The 20,894-nt window shown below is 45.8% G+C and overlaps 1 protein-coding gene across 4 annotated transcripts in view; it reads left to right on the plus strand.

The window, feature by feature from the left end:
- Positions 1-20,894, plus strand: part of CELSR2 (cadherin EGF LAG seven-pass G-type receptor 2) — a 110,645-nt gene that overhangs the window by 28,900 nt on the left and 60,851 nt on the right. For all 4 annotated transcript variants that reach the window (XM_083745162.1, XM_083745164.1, XM_083745163.1 and 1 more), the window contains exon 2: positions 10,857-11,501. In XM_083745162.1, the coding sequence (XP_083601288.1) occupies positions 10,857-11,501 (645 nt within the window). The remainder of the gene's footprint in view (positions 1-10,856; positions 11,502-20,894) is intronic.

The following is a 20,894-nucleotide window of genomic DNA, read 5'->3' on the forward strand; positions in this document are numbered from 1 at the left end:
TCTCCCAGCCAAATTCCAACACACTAAATCACAACACCACCCTTTGCTAGGTCACTATTCTATACACTTCAACCCCCAGCTTCCCAGGACTGACCCATTCTCCTCAATGGAAGCAGCAGCATGAGAATAGTCAAATAACTGGACTACCAAGCATACTGCAAAGAAGAAAGAACATTGGGTATTGCAGTAATTGATACAAATAATGTATGTTGTTTGTATTTTCAGTATTGTTTCTAGAGGGGTAGCTGTGTTGGTCTCTTGCAGCAAAAACAACAAATACGTATATTATGTCAGCAGCTTTTGTGGACTACAGTTCACTTCTTCAGATGCATGGAGTATTTGTATTATCCGGTGCAGCATTAAGTAACGGTTCTGTTGGTCCAATGATTTCCATTTGTGCCACGGGACTTTTTCTCCTCTCGCTATGCATGCCTTTTGCCTTCTTCAAGTTGGCTCTGGAGGATTTTGGGAACCCCTGGAACAAATTTAAGGGGTGTGCAAGAGGAAGGGGCTGGGAATCTCGTTGCACAAGTGGACACCCTTGCACTGATGGGACGGTTATTTAGTGTTGCGTTAGACAAAAGCCTTAGTTGTCAGGTATATAATGTGAAAGGGCTGAATTGCAATACATGAAGAGGTTCAGTGTGAGCACTTGTGGACTGAACTGAGACAAATGCTCTTTTTTTGCACATTATATGTGTTAATTGGCTTACCAGTTCCAGAATGCCTGGTTTTTTTTTGTGAATTATGTAATTATCACACTCTGTACTTTCCTGTCTTTTATTTCCCCCTGACCTCACTGTTTACATTCCCCCCCCCCGCCCTCTCCAGCCCAGCTGAACCATGTATATACCTGAACTGAGAACCTCACTGCATGCATCTGATGATGTATTCCATGAAAATTTAAGCCATAATAAAATCACTAGTCCTTAAGGTGTCACAAGAGCCTTCCCTGTTTTCATTATTACTGTCACTGTGTTTGCTATTTATTCGTTTGCTCAGTCACAAAATGCAATTTTAAAAAGAAGAGGAAGCTCTTACGTAGCCCTGTTGTCAGCTGACAGGTAGGCTGCAGTGTCCCTTGCCCTCTCTGAGCTGGGAACATCATCTTTGTCAGGGGAGGTGCTGAGTGTAGCATTGCCAAGTCTGCCTCTTTCCCTTTCTGTGTCTCAAGGAAAGAGTCCAGCCCCTCTAGATGCTTTGTTTAGTGGTTGTTGCCATGGAGACCCTGAAGCTATGGTGAAGCAGCCATCTTTTCCTGGAAGGTGGGCGGGCTGCGGGGCTGCGGGTAGAAGCGTAGTGGGAGAGAATTCAACTTCACCTTTGTTCTCTGACAGGAGGGTCTCAGTTTACAATTCAGCAAAGGCCAATATTGTGGACTGTCAGCAGAAGAGTCCTCCCATGTTCGGCAACTGTGAGGGGACAGTGGCTCAGAGTGGTTTGCCTTGAGGCTGTTTTGAGATATTCCTAGGGTGAGGAAAGCAGAAAGCTCATTTTTGCATCCAAGTGGAAATCTGTCCTTGGAGGTCATAGATGCCTTATGCTAGGTAGTTTGATTAGCTGTCATGTAGATCTTAGGAAGTATCTTGGGACTGTCTCTCTGGATGGCCTGCCTGCAGTTGAAGGAATTGAAGCACAAAAACTCCAGGAAACGGATAGTGTTGTATTAATTCTTGTCTGCCTAACAATTCTTAAGTCTTGTTTAGATGAGGATATGAGCCAAGAAGAAATCTCTGGACAGTTTAAGAACTACCACAAATCATCCATGGTTGATCAGGCCACACATAGGATAGGTAAAGCCACCCCACACATCAGTAGGGAGGGCATTATAGAGCCTCCTGTGTATCAAGGAAGGGGTTGTCTGTGAGGCAGGGAGCTCCCAGGAGCACTCAAGTGCATAGTTAGCATTAAACAACCACAAAAACCATTCTTCTTGAGGATCTATGGCAGGGGTAGGGAACCTATGGACCACCCCATGTTGCTGAACTACAACTCCCATCATCCCTGACCATTGGCCATGCAGGCTGGGGCTGATGGGAGTTGGATGCTAACACCATTTGGAGTGCCATAAGTTCTGAACCCCAATCCAAACTACTGCTTTTTTGCATGTCCTAGGAGGCCAAGGAAATCACCTATTTCACTGAAAAGGATGCAATCTGGCTTTCCAGTGTATGTTGTGAAATAGGCAATCTAGGAGTTGCTGGAGAATGAGGGGCGTTTCTCATTTCCGCCCAGTTGTACATTTTCTGAACTGGATGAGAAATAGACTCCTTATCTGATTAGCAGGAATATTCACTAAACACCACAAGGAGGCTGTTTTCAGAGGGAAATAGAGCTTAATTACTGTTGGTGTTGTAGTTGTTATTATTATAATTAACTCCAGTTGACTCAGCATAGTCATTACACTGTTAAGTATTTATGCACCAACCAAAATTCCCTGGTGGTGTTCTCTTATTACTGGGGTGTTGGTCATGTGTATACAGTTGCAAGGTGAGGGGGGCAGAGATTCAGGTGCTGCCGGCACAAGGCATTGCTTCCAGAGAGGAAGGCTGAGACCCTATGCATGGAGCAAACAGAACCAAAGTACAGAACAGCCATGCACCAGGTCTAGGATGAGGCAGTTTGAGGGTTGGTCATTGAAAATGACTATATTCCAGGGTCATCTAAGGATGGGCGAGAGGGATTAATCTTGCTTTAGAGCAGGAGTGGGCAACCTGTGGCTCTCCAGATGTTCTTGAATGACAACCCCCATCATTTCTGACCATTGGTCATGTTGACTGGGGATGATGGAGTTCTGCAAGCTGTGGAGGGGCACAGATCCCACGTCTGCCACGGGTTCTATTCCTTTTATCGGGTTCAAGGAAAGACTCCTGAATCAATCAATCAATCAATCAATCAATCAATCAAAGATGTGTTCATAGATAGGAAGAACACAGCAGTTCTTTACTCTTGGGGGGGGTGTCACCTTATTTGAATTGATCAGTGCTCACTCTCCAATGCGGTGTCCTAGACAAAATATTTAATCCCTCTTTCCTCCATACACCATGACCTGTAGGTCCTTGCCATGGCTTGTCATTGTGCGCCAAGTGAGTTCCTTCACTTTGCTGGCTTTCTGCTGGAGAGCCTTTGCTCCCTCCCTCGCCAATTCCTCAGCATTTCTGTGAATTCCAAGCTGTGATTCCCCCCCCCACCGCCCAGATGCAAATGTATTTCTTTGTATATAATGTATGACTTACTGAGCGCTGTCCCTGCAAAGTGCTGCCCCAGGCAGCTGTTCAGATGCATCTTATCATAATGCTGAATCTAGACTAGACTCTTAACAGCCCAGGGCCCTCTCAGCATTGGGCTTGTTAATCCTAGTGACCCACAGTTCTAGCCCATTCTGACATCTTATCCCACCCCACTCCTACAAATATATCTTTTCATTTTTGTCATGGAAGCTTGTTAGCTTCTTTTAATTTTCCTTTTGCTTTTGACATTTTGAAGTGCCTTCAACTGTCATGATTATGACAAATATCCTTTAAAAAACAACAGCACCCATCCCTGATAGTCACATCTCCAGAAGCCTAAAATCAGGAAGGAAACATTACAGAATTGACAGTTAACTAGAGTGCAGTACCAACATTAGGAGAGGTTTGGGGTGGAAGAGAGCGAGTAGTACATAGTCATTCCAATTTTGTTTGGAAGTGCCTTGATATCATTCCAGTAGCTGACTCAAGAGAAGTAATATTAGTGTAAGAAGGGCATAGACAGATGGATATATAGATATCCTAAGGTCCAGGGCAGTAGCCATGTTGTCTGTCTCAGTGAAAACAACAAAGAGTCTTGTGACACCTTTAAGACTAACAGATTTATTGTATTATAAACTTTCATGGGCTAGAGCCCATTTCTTCAGATGCAGGAAGGTATTGTGCAACAGATAGAAACTTGGACCTTTCCTGGATTATAAAGCTTTACAGAACGGTTTGGAACTGCCTTACCAGCCAGTTACTGTCTCCCTTGCCATGTGGCAGCTCTCCATGGTTTCAAGGCGTCAGTGTGGCATAGTGCTTGGAGACTAGAGTTCAAAGCCCCACTCAGCCATGAAGCCCACTGGATGATTTTGGGCCAGTCACTGCCTCTCAGCCTAACCTGTGGGTGAACTGGATTTCTAATGCCCTTCCTCTGTAGAGAACCCCATGCCTAAGGAGGCTTGTGCGACATCCTTCGTTGTCTTCCAAAACAGATTTTAAAAGTTTCTAAACTCCAAATCCCCTAACTCCCCTCCCCAGATTACAGTGCTACAAGCAGCAACCATCTGGAGGTTAGTTCCCACAGAGGAAATTGAATCAGTTTTGAGACAGACAGGAACACATGAATTTCAGCAGGAAATCAGAGATGAGAGACGATGCCACTTCCGAAATGCACGAAAGCATTCAAGAAGGACAGCCTCATCAGTTGGCACTTTGCAACACATATGGGTGTGTAACGAAAAACAGGCTTATCTCTCGTAGATGGTTCTTCCTGACTTCTGCAGCTTCAGTGGCAGAGCTCTGTGTTTAAACCTTGATTTGCCACAAGGAGAAGCCGGGATGTCTGTGTGTCCCCTGTCCCCAGCAAAAAGGGCACACGAATGAGTGCAGAACCCTCTGCAGCTTGCTTCTGCTTCTGAAAACTGGGCTAATTTCCAGTATCAGAGCCTGGCTATCAAGACACGGCCTGGGAGAGTTTGGTGTCCCTCACCCCACCCACTTCCCACCCTTTAACCTTCATTCTATGCAATTGTGGCAGACCTTGGTTTATGCACACGTGTCTGCTTCTGCCACACATTGTTTGCCCCTCCACCCCCTTCCCTCCTGGAATTTTGTTAGCAGCATGTAGCTAAATAATTGCAGGGTTTCATCCACGTTCAGTTTGTAAGGCAGAAGCTGGTGGAATGGGCCTCAGCAGCCTTAAGAGTCATTTGATGGATGGCATTAAGCAGTTGCCAGGTAGAGGCTGCCAGCCGGCAGGATTCTGAAGCTTCTGCCTTGACATATTCTTCCATCTTTTCTCTTGGACTAAATAGCTGGATTCTTTTAGTTCTGCGGATCTTCATTTCCTTGTTGGAAACATTTTTTAACAGAAAAAGTTCTCTTTCTCCTCCTTTCCAGAAGTTCTGGCTCCAAGACCCTTGGTCTTCCTCCCCCGAAGGTAAAGCAGTAGTATTATTTTCATTTGTGGATCAGAAGTTTAGGCAAGAGGTGGGCAAACCTCAGACTTGCCTGGTTTTCCTCTAACCCAAAGATCTACCAACCAGAGCCAGGTGCAACACTTAGAATTAGAAAACCCCGAAAACAGAAATTAGAAAAAACGAAACGAGGTGCTAGAAAATGGTTTCAGTCCAGAGGTGGACTGATCCCATAGTCCTTTCGCACAAAAGTCCATCCCTGATTCTCTTTCTTCATTTCAGCAGTGTAATTAAGATGGGAAAAGTCATTTTGCTATTCCTCCTGAGAGTTGGAAGTCCTTGTTGATCCACTGCAAATCGCCCAGACATCTACCAGTAGATCCCAATCTACCTTCTGACCACCCTACTGGAAATGAGATCAGCATCTTAACCCCAGGCTACAGAGCTGTAGTGAGACACTTGGGAGCAAGTCTTATTGAGCTCAGTGGGACTTCTGAGTAAACATGTATGGAATTGTGCTGCAAAAGTGCCTCAGGTGTGGATATTTTCTTGGATCTAAAAAACCCACATCATGAGCGCTCGCTGCAAAGAATGCTCAGTGCAGAGACTGTTTCCCTTCCCACAGCACCATTCTGCCGCAGCTTCACTATATTTCTAGTCCAGGCTTTGAGAGCTGCTGCTCTGGGCTCCTCTTCACTTTGTGCCATGCACAGTAAAATCTGAAATACAACTGAAGTGTCTCTAATCGAAACCGGATGGGGGTTGAGACACTTTCCCAAGGGAATTCTTCAGTGTGTGTGCAGGGGAGGCAGGTTTCCAGGGATAGTTATAGCTCCTGGCATCTACTCAACCAGTGGATTCCTGCCATAGCTGAGATTAAAGCAGTTAATTATTGACAGTATTGGATTAAACTGGAGGGCTGGACAGACCAACTGCATCCTGCTTTGAAAGTGAGAAGGGAGGGAGAAGCCTTTCTACTATGGTCTAGGCCAATACCCTGATTTTTTTCTCTCACCTGCTGCAGGGCAGGAAGCAGTGGTAGCTACCTGGTTTTACCTGGGCATTTCCTCTCCTTGTTTCTCGCAAGCAGCTGGTCTCCAGCGATCTTTGCTTTTGGTTTCATATGCTAGGAGGTGGAATGGATTGAACAGATGAGATGGGAGACATCCCCCCCACACCTGTGGCATCTGTATGTGTGAGAGAGGGGAGACGTTGCATTCATTACTGCTTAATTGAGCATGGGAATTGATAGTCCTGAAATTGTATATCTTCTAGAGAAACAGCTTTATGCCATCTTGTACTCACCATGTCTTTGATTTGATAGTGGGTAGTCATTGCTATTGTTGTCATAATTATTTTGTGTTTTATTTCCCCCCTCAACGTCATCTATGTGCTTAGCACTTTACAAAATTGCATAAGCAAAAGAAGAGAAAGGTCCCAGCTATATGTGTGTGGTTAGGGTGGTGTTGTACCTCTGTGTGTGGAATGTTGTTACCTGGTGACTTGCCAGTTCAGCGCAGTATCACAGAACACCTTCAGTTCCCAGTTGTGGTTGCCAGGTGGCTCCAGCCCTTTGGCTAACAACAGGATGGCCTGAGTTTCCTCCCCTGCTTCCTGACCAGGCAGCTCATTTGTTTTTCCTCCCCTCCCTTTGTTTCCCTTTGCTTGAGCCAAGCACTGGAGGGACAGAAACAAGGAACATCCGTCCTGCCGTTTGGTTTGCTCTGGGCTACCTGTTCCACTCTTATGAAGGATGCATCATTTTCAATGCCTCGCTTTTCATTGGCCCCTTCTGTGTGCTTTATTGAGCCTCATCAGTACCAAAATGCTACCTTTGATTTCCCAGATGCAAACCCACTTTTTCTGCTGTAGTACAGCAAACTCCCTTCTATTTAGACACACTGGAGGGATATGGATTTCATTCACACTAGAGATGGATCCGGAACACAGAAGGACAAAACATTAGTAGAGGGATGATATAGCCATGTCCCTCTCGGAGAAGGATAAGAAAACTTTTACTATATTTTACTGTAGTATTTTGTCTGTGCAGGCAGAGCTTGCTGTGATTATCTTACAATGGTCATCCATTTATATCCTTTTGTATTCCTAAGAGTTTGTGCATCTTTTTATTAGTATCCTGTTCGATACACCTAGTATTAGAGATTCAAATAGGCAAACCCAATCCTACAAGAGGAGAATGTGAACCTGTTCAGAATAGGTTGAATAGGTTCCTAGACTGGACCACCAATCAACCGCTCTGTCTTGTTGGGAGTGAGTTTCAGTTTAGCTGCCTGCATCCAGCACCTTGTTGCTTCTGAGCACCATTCCATAGCTGATTCCAGTGCTTTTTTTCCTTTAAAAATGTTTAAGGGTACTGTCATTTTGACTCAAGCAAATCACCATTTTATAGTTCAAATTGGGAAAAATAAATACAGTAAATGGACAAAAGTACAAAGATTCGCAAAATGTTTAGGGGTATGCGTCCCCCCAGAAAAAAAGCACTGGCTGAGTCAGTATCATCAGCATTCCTTCCCCAAACCCTTGAAATAATCTCCTGTATGGATCTTATGTAAACAAAAAGTATGGGGGATGAGATGGCACCATGTGGCACTCCACAGGCATCACCTGCAAGCTGGGGCAGTAAATCCCCAGCACCCCAGCACTGTTTTGTGCCATCTCACTACTGGGCAGGCCAAGCAGTGGCCCCAATATCCATCACTGACAGTTGGCTCAGAAGGAGACTATGATTGATAGATGTAAATGCAGCCAATAGGTATAGGAGAAAGATTCGGGGCTCGTCCACACTTCCACTCACCCTGTGGCTAGAAAGCATGGGGCCAAGTGATTTCCCCCTTGCCCCTCTCCTTTCGCAGGGAGAACTATTCTTTAGCTCTAAATTGGAACAAACAGCAATCCACGGAAAACCCGATTGCTGTTTGCTCCGATTGAGCGCTAAAGAGTGGTTTTCCCTAGGGAAAAGAGGAAGTGTGGATAAACCCTCACTCTAACCACCCAGTAAAAATTTATGCAGATGTATGGCCAAAGCCATTTCTGATCCCCAGGTGGGTCTGTAACTTGACTTGACTTTAAAAGCAGATCTTCTTAACCTTCTGTTAAGAAGGTTCTAGCCATGAATGGAGAAACCATGCCTAGATCTTTCCTCTTGGCAGAGAAGCTCTGAAAGAAAACCTCTGCTCCTCACCTCAGTGCCCTGTTAATGACTCTGACCTCTTGCAGAGGGTGGGGGGCCCTCTGCTCCTCTAGCAGGAGGAATTTCATTAATGAGATGGCAGTTGGATAATGGAAGCAGGTCACAACATCAGGAATTGTGGAGCGAGGAGGGTCTTTAAAGGGATGGGAGGAGTGGGAGACGATATCTGCTTGCAGACATAATTTACTGCACTGTTACATCCAGCCCAGTGCGGTTGCAAATAGTAAATACTGACTGCAATAATTAGAAAGGACTTCTTGGATAATTTGGCGTATTTTGATTTTTTTATGCTGGTTTTCTGAGAGTTGCTTCATGCTGCGCTACGACTAAAGGTGGACCCCCACATTTCTGCCTATCAGCATTTCTCGAATATTCCTCTCAGAAAGATGGCGCCACATTTTTAATAATTTTAGACAAGTATTCATTTGTGTAAAAATATGTCGCACCATGCTCCTGAGAGGAATGGCTGCTTGGGGCATCTGGGAACTTGCTCCAAAATAAATTCTGCTCTGCTTTTTGGGCAAAGCCCTTTTTCCTGGATGTTTTTGGATATTTGGTGCCCTTCAAGTGCCTACAGAAGAATCCCAGGGTAAAAGCTTGTTTGTCACCTTCCCTGTTTGGAACAGGTGAAGTGCCTCTGAGGGTAGAAGCCGATGCGAAATCTCCCTTGTAAGATCAGGTACAACATTATGTGCGACATTACATAATTGCTTTCCCTCTTTCCACTACCAGCAGCTGACGATGAAGCACAAAAGTGTGATGGGATCACATCACACATCATATTTGGTCCTGGTCTGCACATGCAGCCAAATGAGGTGATAATGAGCTGGAGGAGTCCTGAGGTGGTGGAACAGACTTGAGGGAGTCCTGACATTTTTGAGTGCTTTCCTTTAAAAAATAAAATAACTTATCAGGGATGGTATAGTAGTGGTTTTCCACTATCGGCAGGGGATTCGAAGGTTTGGTTTTTATTTGCAAGAAACTTGGTACATGGGGAAACAATTCAATATTACAAGGTCTGCCCCCCCCCCCCAAATGGCAGTCTGAAGTAGAACAGTTGACTCTATTACCTCAGGAAAAACCATCTGATTCTGCTTCATTCTCTCGCAAAAAGAGAGCTTTTTGGTGGTGGTTCTCCCACAGATGGGATGCTTTCTGTTGGGAAGCCTGGCTGGCACCCACATTGTTGTCTTTTGGCACAAAGTTAAGGCTTTTCTGTTCTCCTGGGTCTTTTAAGATCTGGATTTACATCCTTACAGTATGGATGGTGGTTTTAGTGTATTTATTTGTTGGCTGTTTTAGTTCTGTCTTGTATAGTATATCCTATCATGCTGGTTTTGTGTATTTATATACAGTACATACTGGCTGGTTTTATATTTATATTCCCCCCCCCCCCCCGGTTGTGTCTGTGGTTTTACTGTAGTATGTTTTTATTGTGTTTCCTTTTTATGCTATATGACACCTAGATAATTTATTTTATGAGGCATCTCATAAACATAAGAAATAAATGAAACAGACAGTGGCATTGTAACTGGACATCCTCTGTAAGAGGGGAGAAAAAAATATGTAAACTCCATGAGTCTCTTTGAAATGTTGTTTCTGCCCTAAGAATCTAGATTGTTTTTTATTATATTTACATTCTGCTTTTCTTCCATGATAAAACCCAAGATGGCATACATGCGATTTGGCCATGGCTGAAATGCCCCTGAATGTAGCTAACGGGTGCCTGATCTGATACTGGTAGTTATCAGATAGTGAGAGCTAGAAAGGAAAATGCAGGCACTCCTGGAATTCCTTAAGGGGCTGAAAATATTCCTCCAGGCCACTGTTCAGGTGAATGTAATGGACAGCTGAAAGGAGGCAGCTTTTCAAATATCCTGATCTTGATCTCTTTAAGGCTTTACTGGTGTTTTTAAAAAACAAATAAACAAACACAACAACCCGTAGCGCATTAGGTTGCACCCAGAAATAAACAGACTATAAGCCAGTGTAGAAAAAACAAAATTGGATCATAGAAACATAAATTGGATCATAGAAACATAAAGTTGGGAGGGTCCTCAAAGCCTCCCCCTATGCAGCACCCCATGGCCTCCAGGGGGTTGGGAGACACCCCCCCCCAAACAGTGTGCTGTGGAAGGAGAAATTGCAAAAATGCTTTCATTGAGAACAGAGCAGTCTCCTTAGCGCTATGTTGAAGTCCACCCTTGGTCTCCAGTGGCCATCCAGACATTGTCTCTTCCTCTTCCTTGCTGATGAGGGTAGAGCCAATTCCTTGATGGACCAGAGTAGCCAGGTTGAAGCCATGAGACTTAACCTATACAGAGGGAGTAGAGCAGTCTGTGCTGTGCTCTTTGTTTTGGCAATGGTGAGTGCCAGAACTCCTCTGTCTCCACTCCTGTCACATGGCACAAACTGGTTTCTCTGCTTGAACCCTCTGCACCTTCCTCTGTGCTGAACAAGCACCATTAACTCTTTCCTCTTCTCGCTTTCCTACAGATGGGATCCACAGTGTGGCAGCCCAGTGCACTCTCCAGGTGACCATCATCACCGACGAGATGCTGACCAACAGCATCACTCTGCGGTTGGAAAACATGTCCCAGGAGCGCTTCCTCTCCCCACTGCTGGCCCTCTTCCTGGAAGGGGTGGCGGCCGTGCTGTCTGCTTCCCGCGACCACGTCGTCCTTTTCAACATCCAGAATGACACGGATGTGCAGGCTACCCAAATCCTTAATGTCAGCCTCTCCGTGCTGCTGCCGGACGGGGCCCACGGCGGGCGCTACATCCCCTCCGAGGACCTGCAGGAGCGGCTGTACCTCAACCGCACACTCCTGGCCGCCATCTCGGAGCAACGAGTCCTGCCCTTTGACGACAACATTTGCCTGCGGGAGCCCTGCGAGAATTATATGCGCTGCATCTCGGTGCTAAAGTTTGACAGCTCAGCGCCCTTCATTGCATCTGACACCATTCTTTTCCGTCCCATCCACCCAGTCAACGGCCTTCGCTGCCGCTGCCCGCTTGGCTTCACCGGCGACTACTGTGAGACCGAGATTGACCTCTGCTATTCCAACCCCTGTGGTAGCAACGGGCACTGCCGGAGCCGTGAGGGAGGATATACCTGTGAGTGCCAAGAGGGCTACACAGGTGAGTGTTGGCTGTACTTTTCTCATGCAGTATAAACAATCTGTCCCATCACACAATTTCTTGCTTCCTTCTCTCTTTCACCTTCTGGTTTTTCCTTCTGTTCTCTGCATATTTATTTATTTTCTTTCTTTCTTGTGTATGTAATCACTGTTTGAATTAGAAAAAAAAGAGAAAAGGAAAAAAAAAGAGGTACAGTGGTACCTCTGGATGCGAACGGGATCCGTTCCGGAGCCCTGTTCGCATCCTGAAGCGAACGCAACCTGCGTCCGTGTGTCTGAGTGTGCACGGGTCACAATTCGCTGTTTCCACGCATCCGCGTGACATCATTTTGAGCGTCTGCGCATGCATGAGTGGTGAAACCCGGAAATAACACGCTCCATTACTTCCGGGTCGCCACGGAACACAACCCAAAAATATTCATCCCGAAGCTACTTCAACCCGAAGTATGACTGTAACTTAAATTCTGCTCTTAGAAAACCTGGATTTTCCAGACTCTGTCAGTTTAGTAAATTGAGCCCTGCTGCACCTCTTTAATAGCATTGCGTAGCTTATTCTATTCCTCTTAAGTGCTAGGGGCTGGGTTCACACTCCTGTTTACTGAGCACTCACTGCTTTTCAGGTTTTTAATGTGTGTTCATACGACCCATATTATTCAAAATGCTTTATTATCCCACACTTTGTTATAAGTTACTCCTGTTTGATGCCAACTTCACACTGATAGGAGTCTTTGAGATGTTTTAATTAGACTTTAGGCAAGGTGAGAAAACGTTTGCATAGGGAAAAGACATCTCTGGCCTGTTGATGGTGTGCCGACACCTGTGTAGCGTACACAAACAGGAACGAATTTAAGCTGTGCTCATGTGAACAGCTGGCAAGAAAGAGCTGTGTGAAACATACCAGAAAATGAAACAGAAACCCAACTTCTAAGGCAGTAATGGGAGCGCTCCCTTCATCTCCTGGCCACTATTGATGCCACTCAACCTCACCTCACCTGACTTCTAAGATCTCACCAGGTATTGGACCTAAGTTTTCAAACCTGCCTTTGCAGCTCTAACACCCAAGTAGAGATGCTGACTTCTGCCCCTGCCGAATTGTGTGTGCTTATGTGGAGCGTAGAACTCAAAGAAATCTCCCTTTGCTTTTCTCTCTTTATATTGCCTTGATTCTTGCGGAGTCCATTGCCTTACTGCACTTTGCTTGGGAGCAGATATGTTTCTCCGAAGGGCAGTTAATGAGGGATGCGAAAGTGATACCCACGCTATTTGTTGTCTGGAGCTGGGCTATATTAGGAACACATTTTGGGGGTGGGGAGGGCAGCAAAGTTTCCCTGAGATGGTTCTCTGCTTTAGATCACAGGAAGATGACCTCTCCGTGATGGCGTAATGCTAGCTGGGATGGACCTTTTCTGGGGCCGGCCTGCTTAACATAGTGGGGGCCTGCCTTAGCCCTGGGGTGTCGCTCCTATTTGCATTCCTACTGCTCTGTTGTGTTTGTGATACAACAGATGCAGCAGCCGGGATATGAATGGCCCCTTGTTTGTGCCCCAGTTCAGCCGGATTTCTTTGCACAAAGGGCTGGACAATGGCAGGCTGGCTACAGATTCCCCGATAGCTTTCCCAGTACGGACAATGAGCAGTTCTCCTCTCCTGACCCCTTGCATATTGCTGAGAGATAAAAGCAATAGGAAACGAGTCTTGTGTGGGTGTGCATGTGTTTGCCTGTCTGTGTGTGCCTCTTGGTCACTTGGCCGGCATGCTTGGTATGCTCAGAACTTGTGATTCTTATTACCTATTGGTGTAGCAGTTTCTCCCGGTTAAATAGTCTGTTTAAGAAATGGGCCTGCCTGCCTCCAGTCTATAATGTATCTCAGTCTATAATACAGTGGTACCTTGGGTTAATTACTTAATTCGTTCTGGAGGTCCGTTCTTAACCTGAAACTGTTCTTAACCTGAAGCACCACATTAGCTAATGGGGCCTCCTGCTGTTGCTGTGCCACCACTGCACAATTTCTGTTCTCATCCTGAAGCAAAGTTCTTAACCTGAAGCACTATTTCTGGGTTAGCAGAGTCTGTAACCTGAAGCATATGTAACCTGAAGCGTATGTAACCCGAGATACCACTGTATTCAATACCAGATGTCTGAGGTTTGAGACATGTATTTCAAGCAAGCGTATGTAACCTGAAGCGTATGTAACCTGAGGTACCACTGTATATACAAAATTAACTACGTGCCACATCAGGGAATTATCCAAATTTAATCCACCCCCCCTTCTATTGGGGTTACAGCACATGGGGAAATTTAACCAACCCCTCTCCAGCTAGGACTCCGATTGCCATCTGGCCTTTCCCCCCTAAGTACAACGTGTGGGTGCTTGGGGGGCGGGATTTTTGCCAGGACTGGGGAGGCTCATAGGTTCACAAGAGATGGATCGCCTCTCTTCCTACCTGCAGCTGCAGTGGTCCTCTTCTGCTTCCATGCCCTCAGAGGCGGATTTAGGGGAGTGTGACCAGTTCGGTCTCACTGGGTGCCAAGCCTCAAGGGCGCTGCAGGGCACACCACCATTATGATTTAGAACGGAGCATGAGAAGCAGTGGGTGGGTATCTAATTTTGGCATGCACAGGGTTCCACTGAAATTGGAGACTCCAAGGTCTGCCACTGATGCCATGAAGGCAGAAAGGGGGAAGAGAGCATCTTTTTACATGGCTCCGCATAGCAGGAGCCTTGGAGGTCTGAGGGCAAAGCCTAGCTGAAAATATTGGAGACAGGGAGGTGCATTGTCCTGGGTCTGTTGCTGCAAGCGGTGATCCAGGAAAGGGGTTTCTGGTACTACAGGTGCCCCTCCCATGCCACAAAGAGGACGTCTATGTGACTTTGGTGGCCTGCTGCCTGTCATTGGGTTATCCCAAGGATATAAACACAGCCTAGTACCAATGTCAAGTACCAATGTCAAGTGATCAGCTTGGTTCTGTGCCGTGGTATGTTTATTTTGCAAGTCAAACGGGAAGGGCTTGGTTCACAACTTGCAGTGTGTGTATATGTGTGTGTGTGTGTGTGTGTGTGTGTGTGTGTGGTTGTTGCACCCACAACTATGAAGAATTCAGCAGAAAGGGAAGGAGAGTTACTGCTGCGAGGTTGGCTAGGTCCCCAGCACCAATAGAAACCCCAGCTTTGGCGCTAATCCTCTGCATGATGTGTGTCTAAAAATGCCATGTCCATCTCCTTGTCTGTGCTAATCACCTAGAGTGAAATCTTCTCCCACGCCTGCTCCTACAGATCATCTGGCCCACCCACTCAAATTGCTTGGCTTTCCTTGGGATCCTTGCAGGCTTCTTGTCAGAGTCTCTGTCCAGTCATCTCAGGTCTTGCATCATTTCTCTGGGATGATCTGATCCGCTTTTTTTGAAAGGCCTCCAAATTCTGTGCCGCCCTTTGCCTTGACTGGGATTTGGGCCTGACCATCTGCTTAGCGGTTCTCACCACTGGGGGAAGTGAAGCTTGCCTGCTGTCCATTACTTTTTCCATCTTCACGTTCCAGGCCACAAGGAAACATGTGTTTTGTTGACTGTTGATTATTAACTTGTTCTGTTTATTTAAACCACCTCTAGGAATTGGAATCCTTCAATTAAATAAATGCACTATCCCACCCTAACAGCAAGGTAGATGGGCTGGTTGGGGCGGGGTGAGGGGCTGATTTGGAATGTTGACTTTGAATAACAAGGCTGAGAAACTTATATGGGCAGAATTCACCTAAAGAGCCACTGCAGCAGAAACACCTCACAAGCACTCCCGCTTGCACAATGCCCCCTGTCCCGCTTGCACCCCTAAATTGGCTTGAGGGGAGGGGTCAGAAGAAACCCCAGAGCATCATTCATGGAGGAGAGCGGGGGTCATTCTGTCTAGAAAGCATAGGTTCTTGTGCAGACGGAACATTAACCATAGTGCGATGCTGAATTCCATCCTTAATCTTGATTATGGAAATAAATCTTAGATGAATTAATGTAGTGGTATTACTAAATATGCAACAAAGCATAAATAAAATAAATACAGATGATATATATATCATTCCCTCACATTCAAAGACAGACGTAGCTTTTGCATCTGGCATAAGGATGAGCAGCTTAAACTCTTTTGTTCTGAATGCAGCCGAGTCCACTTGCCCCACAGCTATGATGCAGTGTTGGAAAAATCTTTCTTTTATTATTGTTGTTGCTTTGTATACCTGCGCCTGGTGAAATGTTTGCATTTCTTTTTCAACAGTTAGAGTTGATGCATTAAAGTATGCCCTCTAGATCATGTCTTTATCTCTTGCTCTCTTGACACCTACACAGCAGCAGTTGTCTGCGTAAAACTAGGCACGGTACGCTGTTATCAACTTCCCCCAATCTTGGTTCCAAAAACCCAAACCAACCAGAGAAGCTGAAAACAGTAGTGGTGGTGGCCTGTTTGACCCTTTCCTTTCTGTCCATTCTCTTGTTTGAAACCTGACCCTGGCTGCTTTTCTCCCCATAAGCGAAAAGTTATAAGCACCTGTATACTAACCCCCATGGGATGAAAAGTATCAGATAAGTTAACCAGGAGTTATTAGTAGCACAAAAGGATAGTAGCTGGTGTGACTAGAGGACTGAGTTCCTGTTAACATCCTGCTGAGCAATATATTCCACAGAATGCCATTGCAACTAATGTTAACCAGAACTCACTTTTAGGTCCCCAGGGTCTTAATAGCAGCCAGCTGCTGCCCTCATTCTATTTGAGTCTTCCCCAAACTGGTGTCATCCAGATGTTTCTGACTACAACCCACCTCCAGCCCCAGCCAACATGGCTGGCTGGCAGCATCTGCAGGGTACCAGGTTGGAGCAGGTTTCTCTATTTATTGTGGAGAATCATTATGCAAAAATAGTTGTAGTATTAGCCACACTGAAATGCATGTAACGTAATGGAATCCAGTGTTATTGCCCATGCTGATCAGAGCAACAGGGCATGACCCCTGCTTCCTGTGTTACAAACCAAAGCTCCTCAACCCATTTCCTTTTGTCCCTGAGCAGTGGTGGCTGGTAGTCCCTGGACCTGGTTAGGGAGCCTATGGCCAAAGGGGCTAATAAGGTCACATGGTCAGGGCCAAGTTGTTCTGGTTTTCATTCCAATCTCCCTTGCATAAGCATTGCAGTTGTGTAAGTGCTCATTTGTTAACTAAACTGAAAAGTGTCTCACCTTGGTTTAGAAGGGGTCTCTGCCATCACAATTGCTAGCATGGGTTAATGTCACAATAACCATGCGTTACTTAGAAGTAATCCCCAATAATTTACATGGTGATAGCTTCCAGCTTGGTTTGGAGCCGGAATTGTTTATGTAGTCTTAAATGCCACACAGTTAACAAGGTCTCCCCCCCCCCCCAACTTTCAGCCCTATGGAAAAAGATTCGCCCCACCCCACCTTTTCCCACTTCTTTTCCTTCTTTCCAGAATGTGGAGGTATATTGAACGGACTAGGATGCAGGAGACCAGGGTTCAAATTGGCGCTCCTCTGTGAAGCTCCCTGGGTGACCTTGGGCTGTTCACTGTCATCCCATGTCTGAAGTTTGCGAGGATAAAAATGTGAAAGAGGAGAATCATGAAGTCCACCATAGGTGGGACAGAACCAAAATGTTCTCTGCAGAGGAGATATGCACCCAAAGACTTTAGAAGAAATTACAAGCTGGACACCAACAATTAAAGCGTTGCCTTGTCATAAACCATTGGTTTGTCTAACTCAGTGTTGTCTGCACTGACTGGCAGGGGCTCTTCAGGACTCAGGCAGGGTTCTCTCCCAGCCCTACCTGGACAGCCTGGGAACTTCTGCATGCAAAGCAGACGTCCCACCACTGAGCCTTTCCTCTAAAAGCCAGCATGACTTCAAGGGCCCAGGGAGATGGGCTCTCCATAGAGAAGCTAGTTAAGTTCTTTCCCAAAAGAATCTCTTGTTCTTGCAGGGTCTCCAGGAAAGGCAAATTCCCTTGTCCATGCAAACGCCCAGTAGGGGTGATGTTTCTCTGCCCAATGTGTATGAAGGACCCTGAATAGATTGGCCGGGCAGAGAGGGAACTGGGATTCTCATTGGATGGCCGCACACCCCCAATCACCATTCCCTGATGTTGCTCTTTATTTCTGCTGTGGTTGTTCCTTGCATTGATGCTGACTCTCCCTCTGCAGGTGGAGGGGGGAGAGGGAGGCAGACAGCGTTGGGGGGGGGAGGGGGAACAGGGGCTTTGTCTGCTCAAGATTGGGGAGGGGCGCTGTGGGAGAAGGTTGGTTTCCTTGGCAACCAAAGCTGGTCACTAGGGTGAGGGAACCAGAAAGAGGCTGGGAATAAATCTTCTATTCAGAAAACCCTTACAGGGTTGGAGATGGGTGGGGGGGAGAGGAGATGCTTGTCAAGGGTGTGAGGAAGGGGCTGGGGGAGTAGGGGGAGGGGCAGAGCAGAGAAAGGAAAAGCTTTGATTAGAGAATGGGATGCGACAGAAGAATGAGCCCTATGAAAGGGAAGGAAGTGTAGTCATGCCTTTACTCTGGGGGCTTTAGGAGTGGGTGGGGTTTGGGGGAGGTACAGTGAAGTTAAAATGTCCTGTACCAATTGTACCTCGGACAGTCCCAGCACTTTCTATGACAAGCAGTGATGCAACACAGAGTTTCCAAAACCTTGTAGTAATATTATTATTATTTTACTTGTACCCTGCCCATCTGGCTGGGCTGCCCCAGCCACTCTGGGAGGCTTCCAGCAGAGTATAACAAACAACAACACAACGAAACACCAGACATTTTAAAGCTTCCCTTCAGATGTTCTGCAGCCAAGGGCAATGGTAATCTTATTAACCTGCTTATTGCATTTATGTACCGCCTTTTTTTGCCAAGGCATCTCACCAAAAGCTTGTGAGTGTCCCTGAAGTGATCCACCCTGTTAGTAAAAATTGCTTGTTGCCAGTCGCAGCTTCCATTCCTAGGCTGAGTGGCAGCTTTGCCAGATGATTTTCAGTGGCGCCATGGTGCAGGCTAAGTGTATGTGAGAGAAAAGATCAACTCCTTTCCTATGTACTGCAGTTTTGCTTCTGATCAGGCTCTCCCGGGGCTAGAACAAAGTACGTGAAATGCAATCATGCATGTTGTGCTTCGTCGAAGTTTGGCTGGGGTGGGTATGCATCTCCAAAAAAAGGAATGCATTATCCCATCCCAAAGACAAAAGAGGGTGCATACCTGCATATAATTTGTATAGATGCAAATATAGAAAAATTTACTACAATTTAATAGAAATGCAGGATCTTATCATAGTGAAGAAGATGAGGTCCTGGTGACCTTTGTGCCTTCCCCAGCCTGCTGTCCAGGTGCTGAGTTTTGATGGGCATCTTAAAAGCTCTTGCTCTCTCTAATTATGTTTATTTTTTAAAAAATGTTTAAATTGCTTTGGAGAAGAGAAGACTTCAAACTGAATCAGGGCACATGGCCACCTTCACTTTGGCCCTTACTACAGACTAACTCTGTTGCCAAAGTGTATATTTGGCTCAAGTCCTGTGGCTTCTATGATTCCAACAAGCGTCTGCTCCTTGCTTTGGCTGGAGTGTATTAATAGCAGGGAGATCTCTGTGCCCATGCTCTGTCTCTTTTCCATGCTTTGGTTTCCTGTATATAACATGAAGAAAAGGGCACAGAATATCATCTCAGAAGCACGTACATTGCATGAGAAATCTTTTAACTAATGCTTCAAAAAAAAGGGGGCTTCTAAATTATTGCTGCAGGTAAGCGGCAGGAAGAGGTGTGAGCAACTTGGATGGGCTTTTTCAGCCTCACTTCAGGGGTAACTATCCACCACGGACAAGGTAATGTCAGAGGTTGTCCTCTCTGGTAGTCACCATGACTCCTGAATCCCTATGCACAAGTCTTTGATGCCTGGCATTGGAGAGGTTTGTAGCACTGCTGCCTTTAGCCACGCACTACAGGGGGGAACTTTCCCAGCTTAGCTCCTTTTGCAGCAAATGCTTCTTTTGATAAAAAGTCATGTTTATTACTTGCAAAAACAGCATTCAGGAGGGAGGGTGGAGAGCAGATCTACAAGTAATGTTGTAAACCCTGTCCTCCACACACTTTCTTTGCATCTCAGGTAGCAACAAGGGGGCCAGTTAATATACCTTGTAGGACTGGATTTGGCCAGGAGGCCTCCAGTTGCTGATCCCTCTCCTTTAACATGACCGCAAGCTGTTGCTCCGCTTAGTGTAGATTTTTGTAGCAACTCCTTTTCTTTTTCCTAGGCAGCAATTTGACCCCTTCCTTTCTTGCAAAATGCCCATGCAGCTTAACAATGTGCCTTTGGGATGGAACAGCAGGATCTCCAAGTTTCTATTAAATTATCCCCGCAAGCCAGCCTGGGGTTTTGCAGACCAACAACAAGATGCTGCGTCTGCAGTCTGTCGGTCTGTTGCGTCACATAACCAGAAACCTTCAGAAGAGCTCCTAGAAACTCCCTTTAAGGCTTGCTTCCACTTCAGGTGCTTCCTGTTCATTTTGCGCTTCGAGGAGATTTCATAACTTTTATCTGGAGGCCTGAGCGCATGTACGCATGAGTATGTTCCAGTGATTTCATCAGGACCAAGTGATGATACTGCATTTTCTAGATCTCAGCCAAAATTTTTCATTATGTACATGCTGTGCGTCTCTGGACGTACTGCAGCCATAGAAGATACATTTGCAGGTCTCCCAGTGTTTGGGTGGAACATTTGCTCTCTTTGCCCAACCCAGGTGAGGTGTAGCTTCTTCAACAAAGGCATGGAACTTGCCAATCTCTGAAACAATGCAATTAATTTTGAAAGCTCTGCTCCATAGTGTGTGCATAATGAAGCTGGGTTCCTGTGACCACTCCCAAATTGGTAATTCATCACTAACTGTAGATAGCACTGCACTCACCCTCAGCAATGTTTGGATGATCTTATCTCAGTTTATTAAGCTCAGATGTGCACAAGATCCTTGCTTATGCAAGCAGCTTCTTTGCTCCTCCCTTTGGCAGGAGGGCAGATTAAACCTGGAAGTCTTTAATTAACCGCAGTTTCCTATTTCATTCAAACTGGGAAACTGTGGTTTACCAGCTTCAGAGCAAATCTGGATATTATACCACAGTGTAAAGTTATTTTAATAAAATAGCTTGATGCTCTAACCCTAGTTCTCCACTTTGAACTTTGGGAAACTATGATTAATTAGAGGCTTCCTGTATTAATTGTAATGCACATGAAGGGTGCGGTGAAGAGGCTTCACAAACAAGCAAAAGGCTCATGCATGCTTTGACTTAATAAGCCAAGATAAGATTGAAGCAGTTCATTGTAGTCCACAGATCATGCTGATTTACTCATATATTCTCTTAAGGGCATTGGCTATTAC

This window comes from Podarcis gaigeae (assembly GCF_964106915.1).
Source record: "Podarcis gaigeae genome assembly, chromosome: 6".
Taxonomy (NCBI): domain Eukaryota; kingdom Metazoa; phylum Chordata; class Lepidosauria; order Squamata; family Lacertidae; genus Podarcis; species Podarcis gaigeae.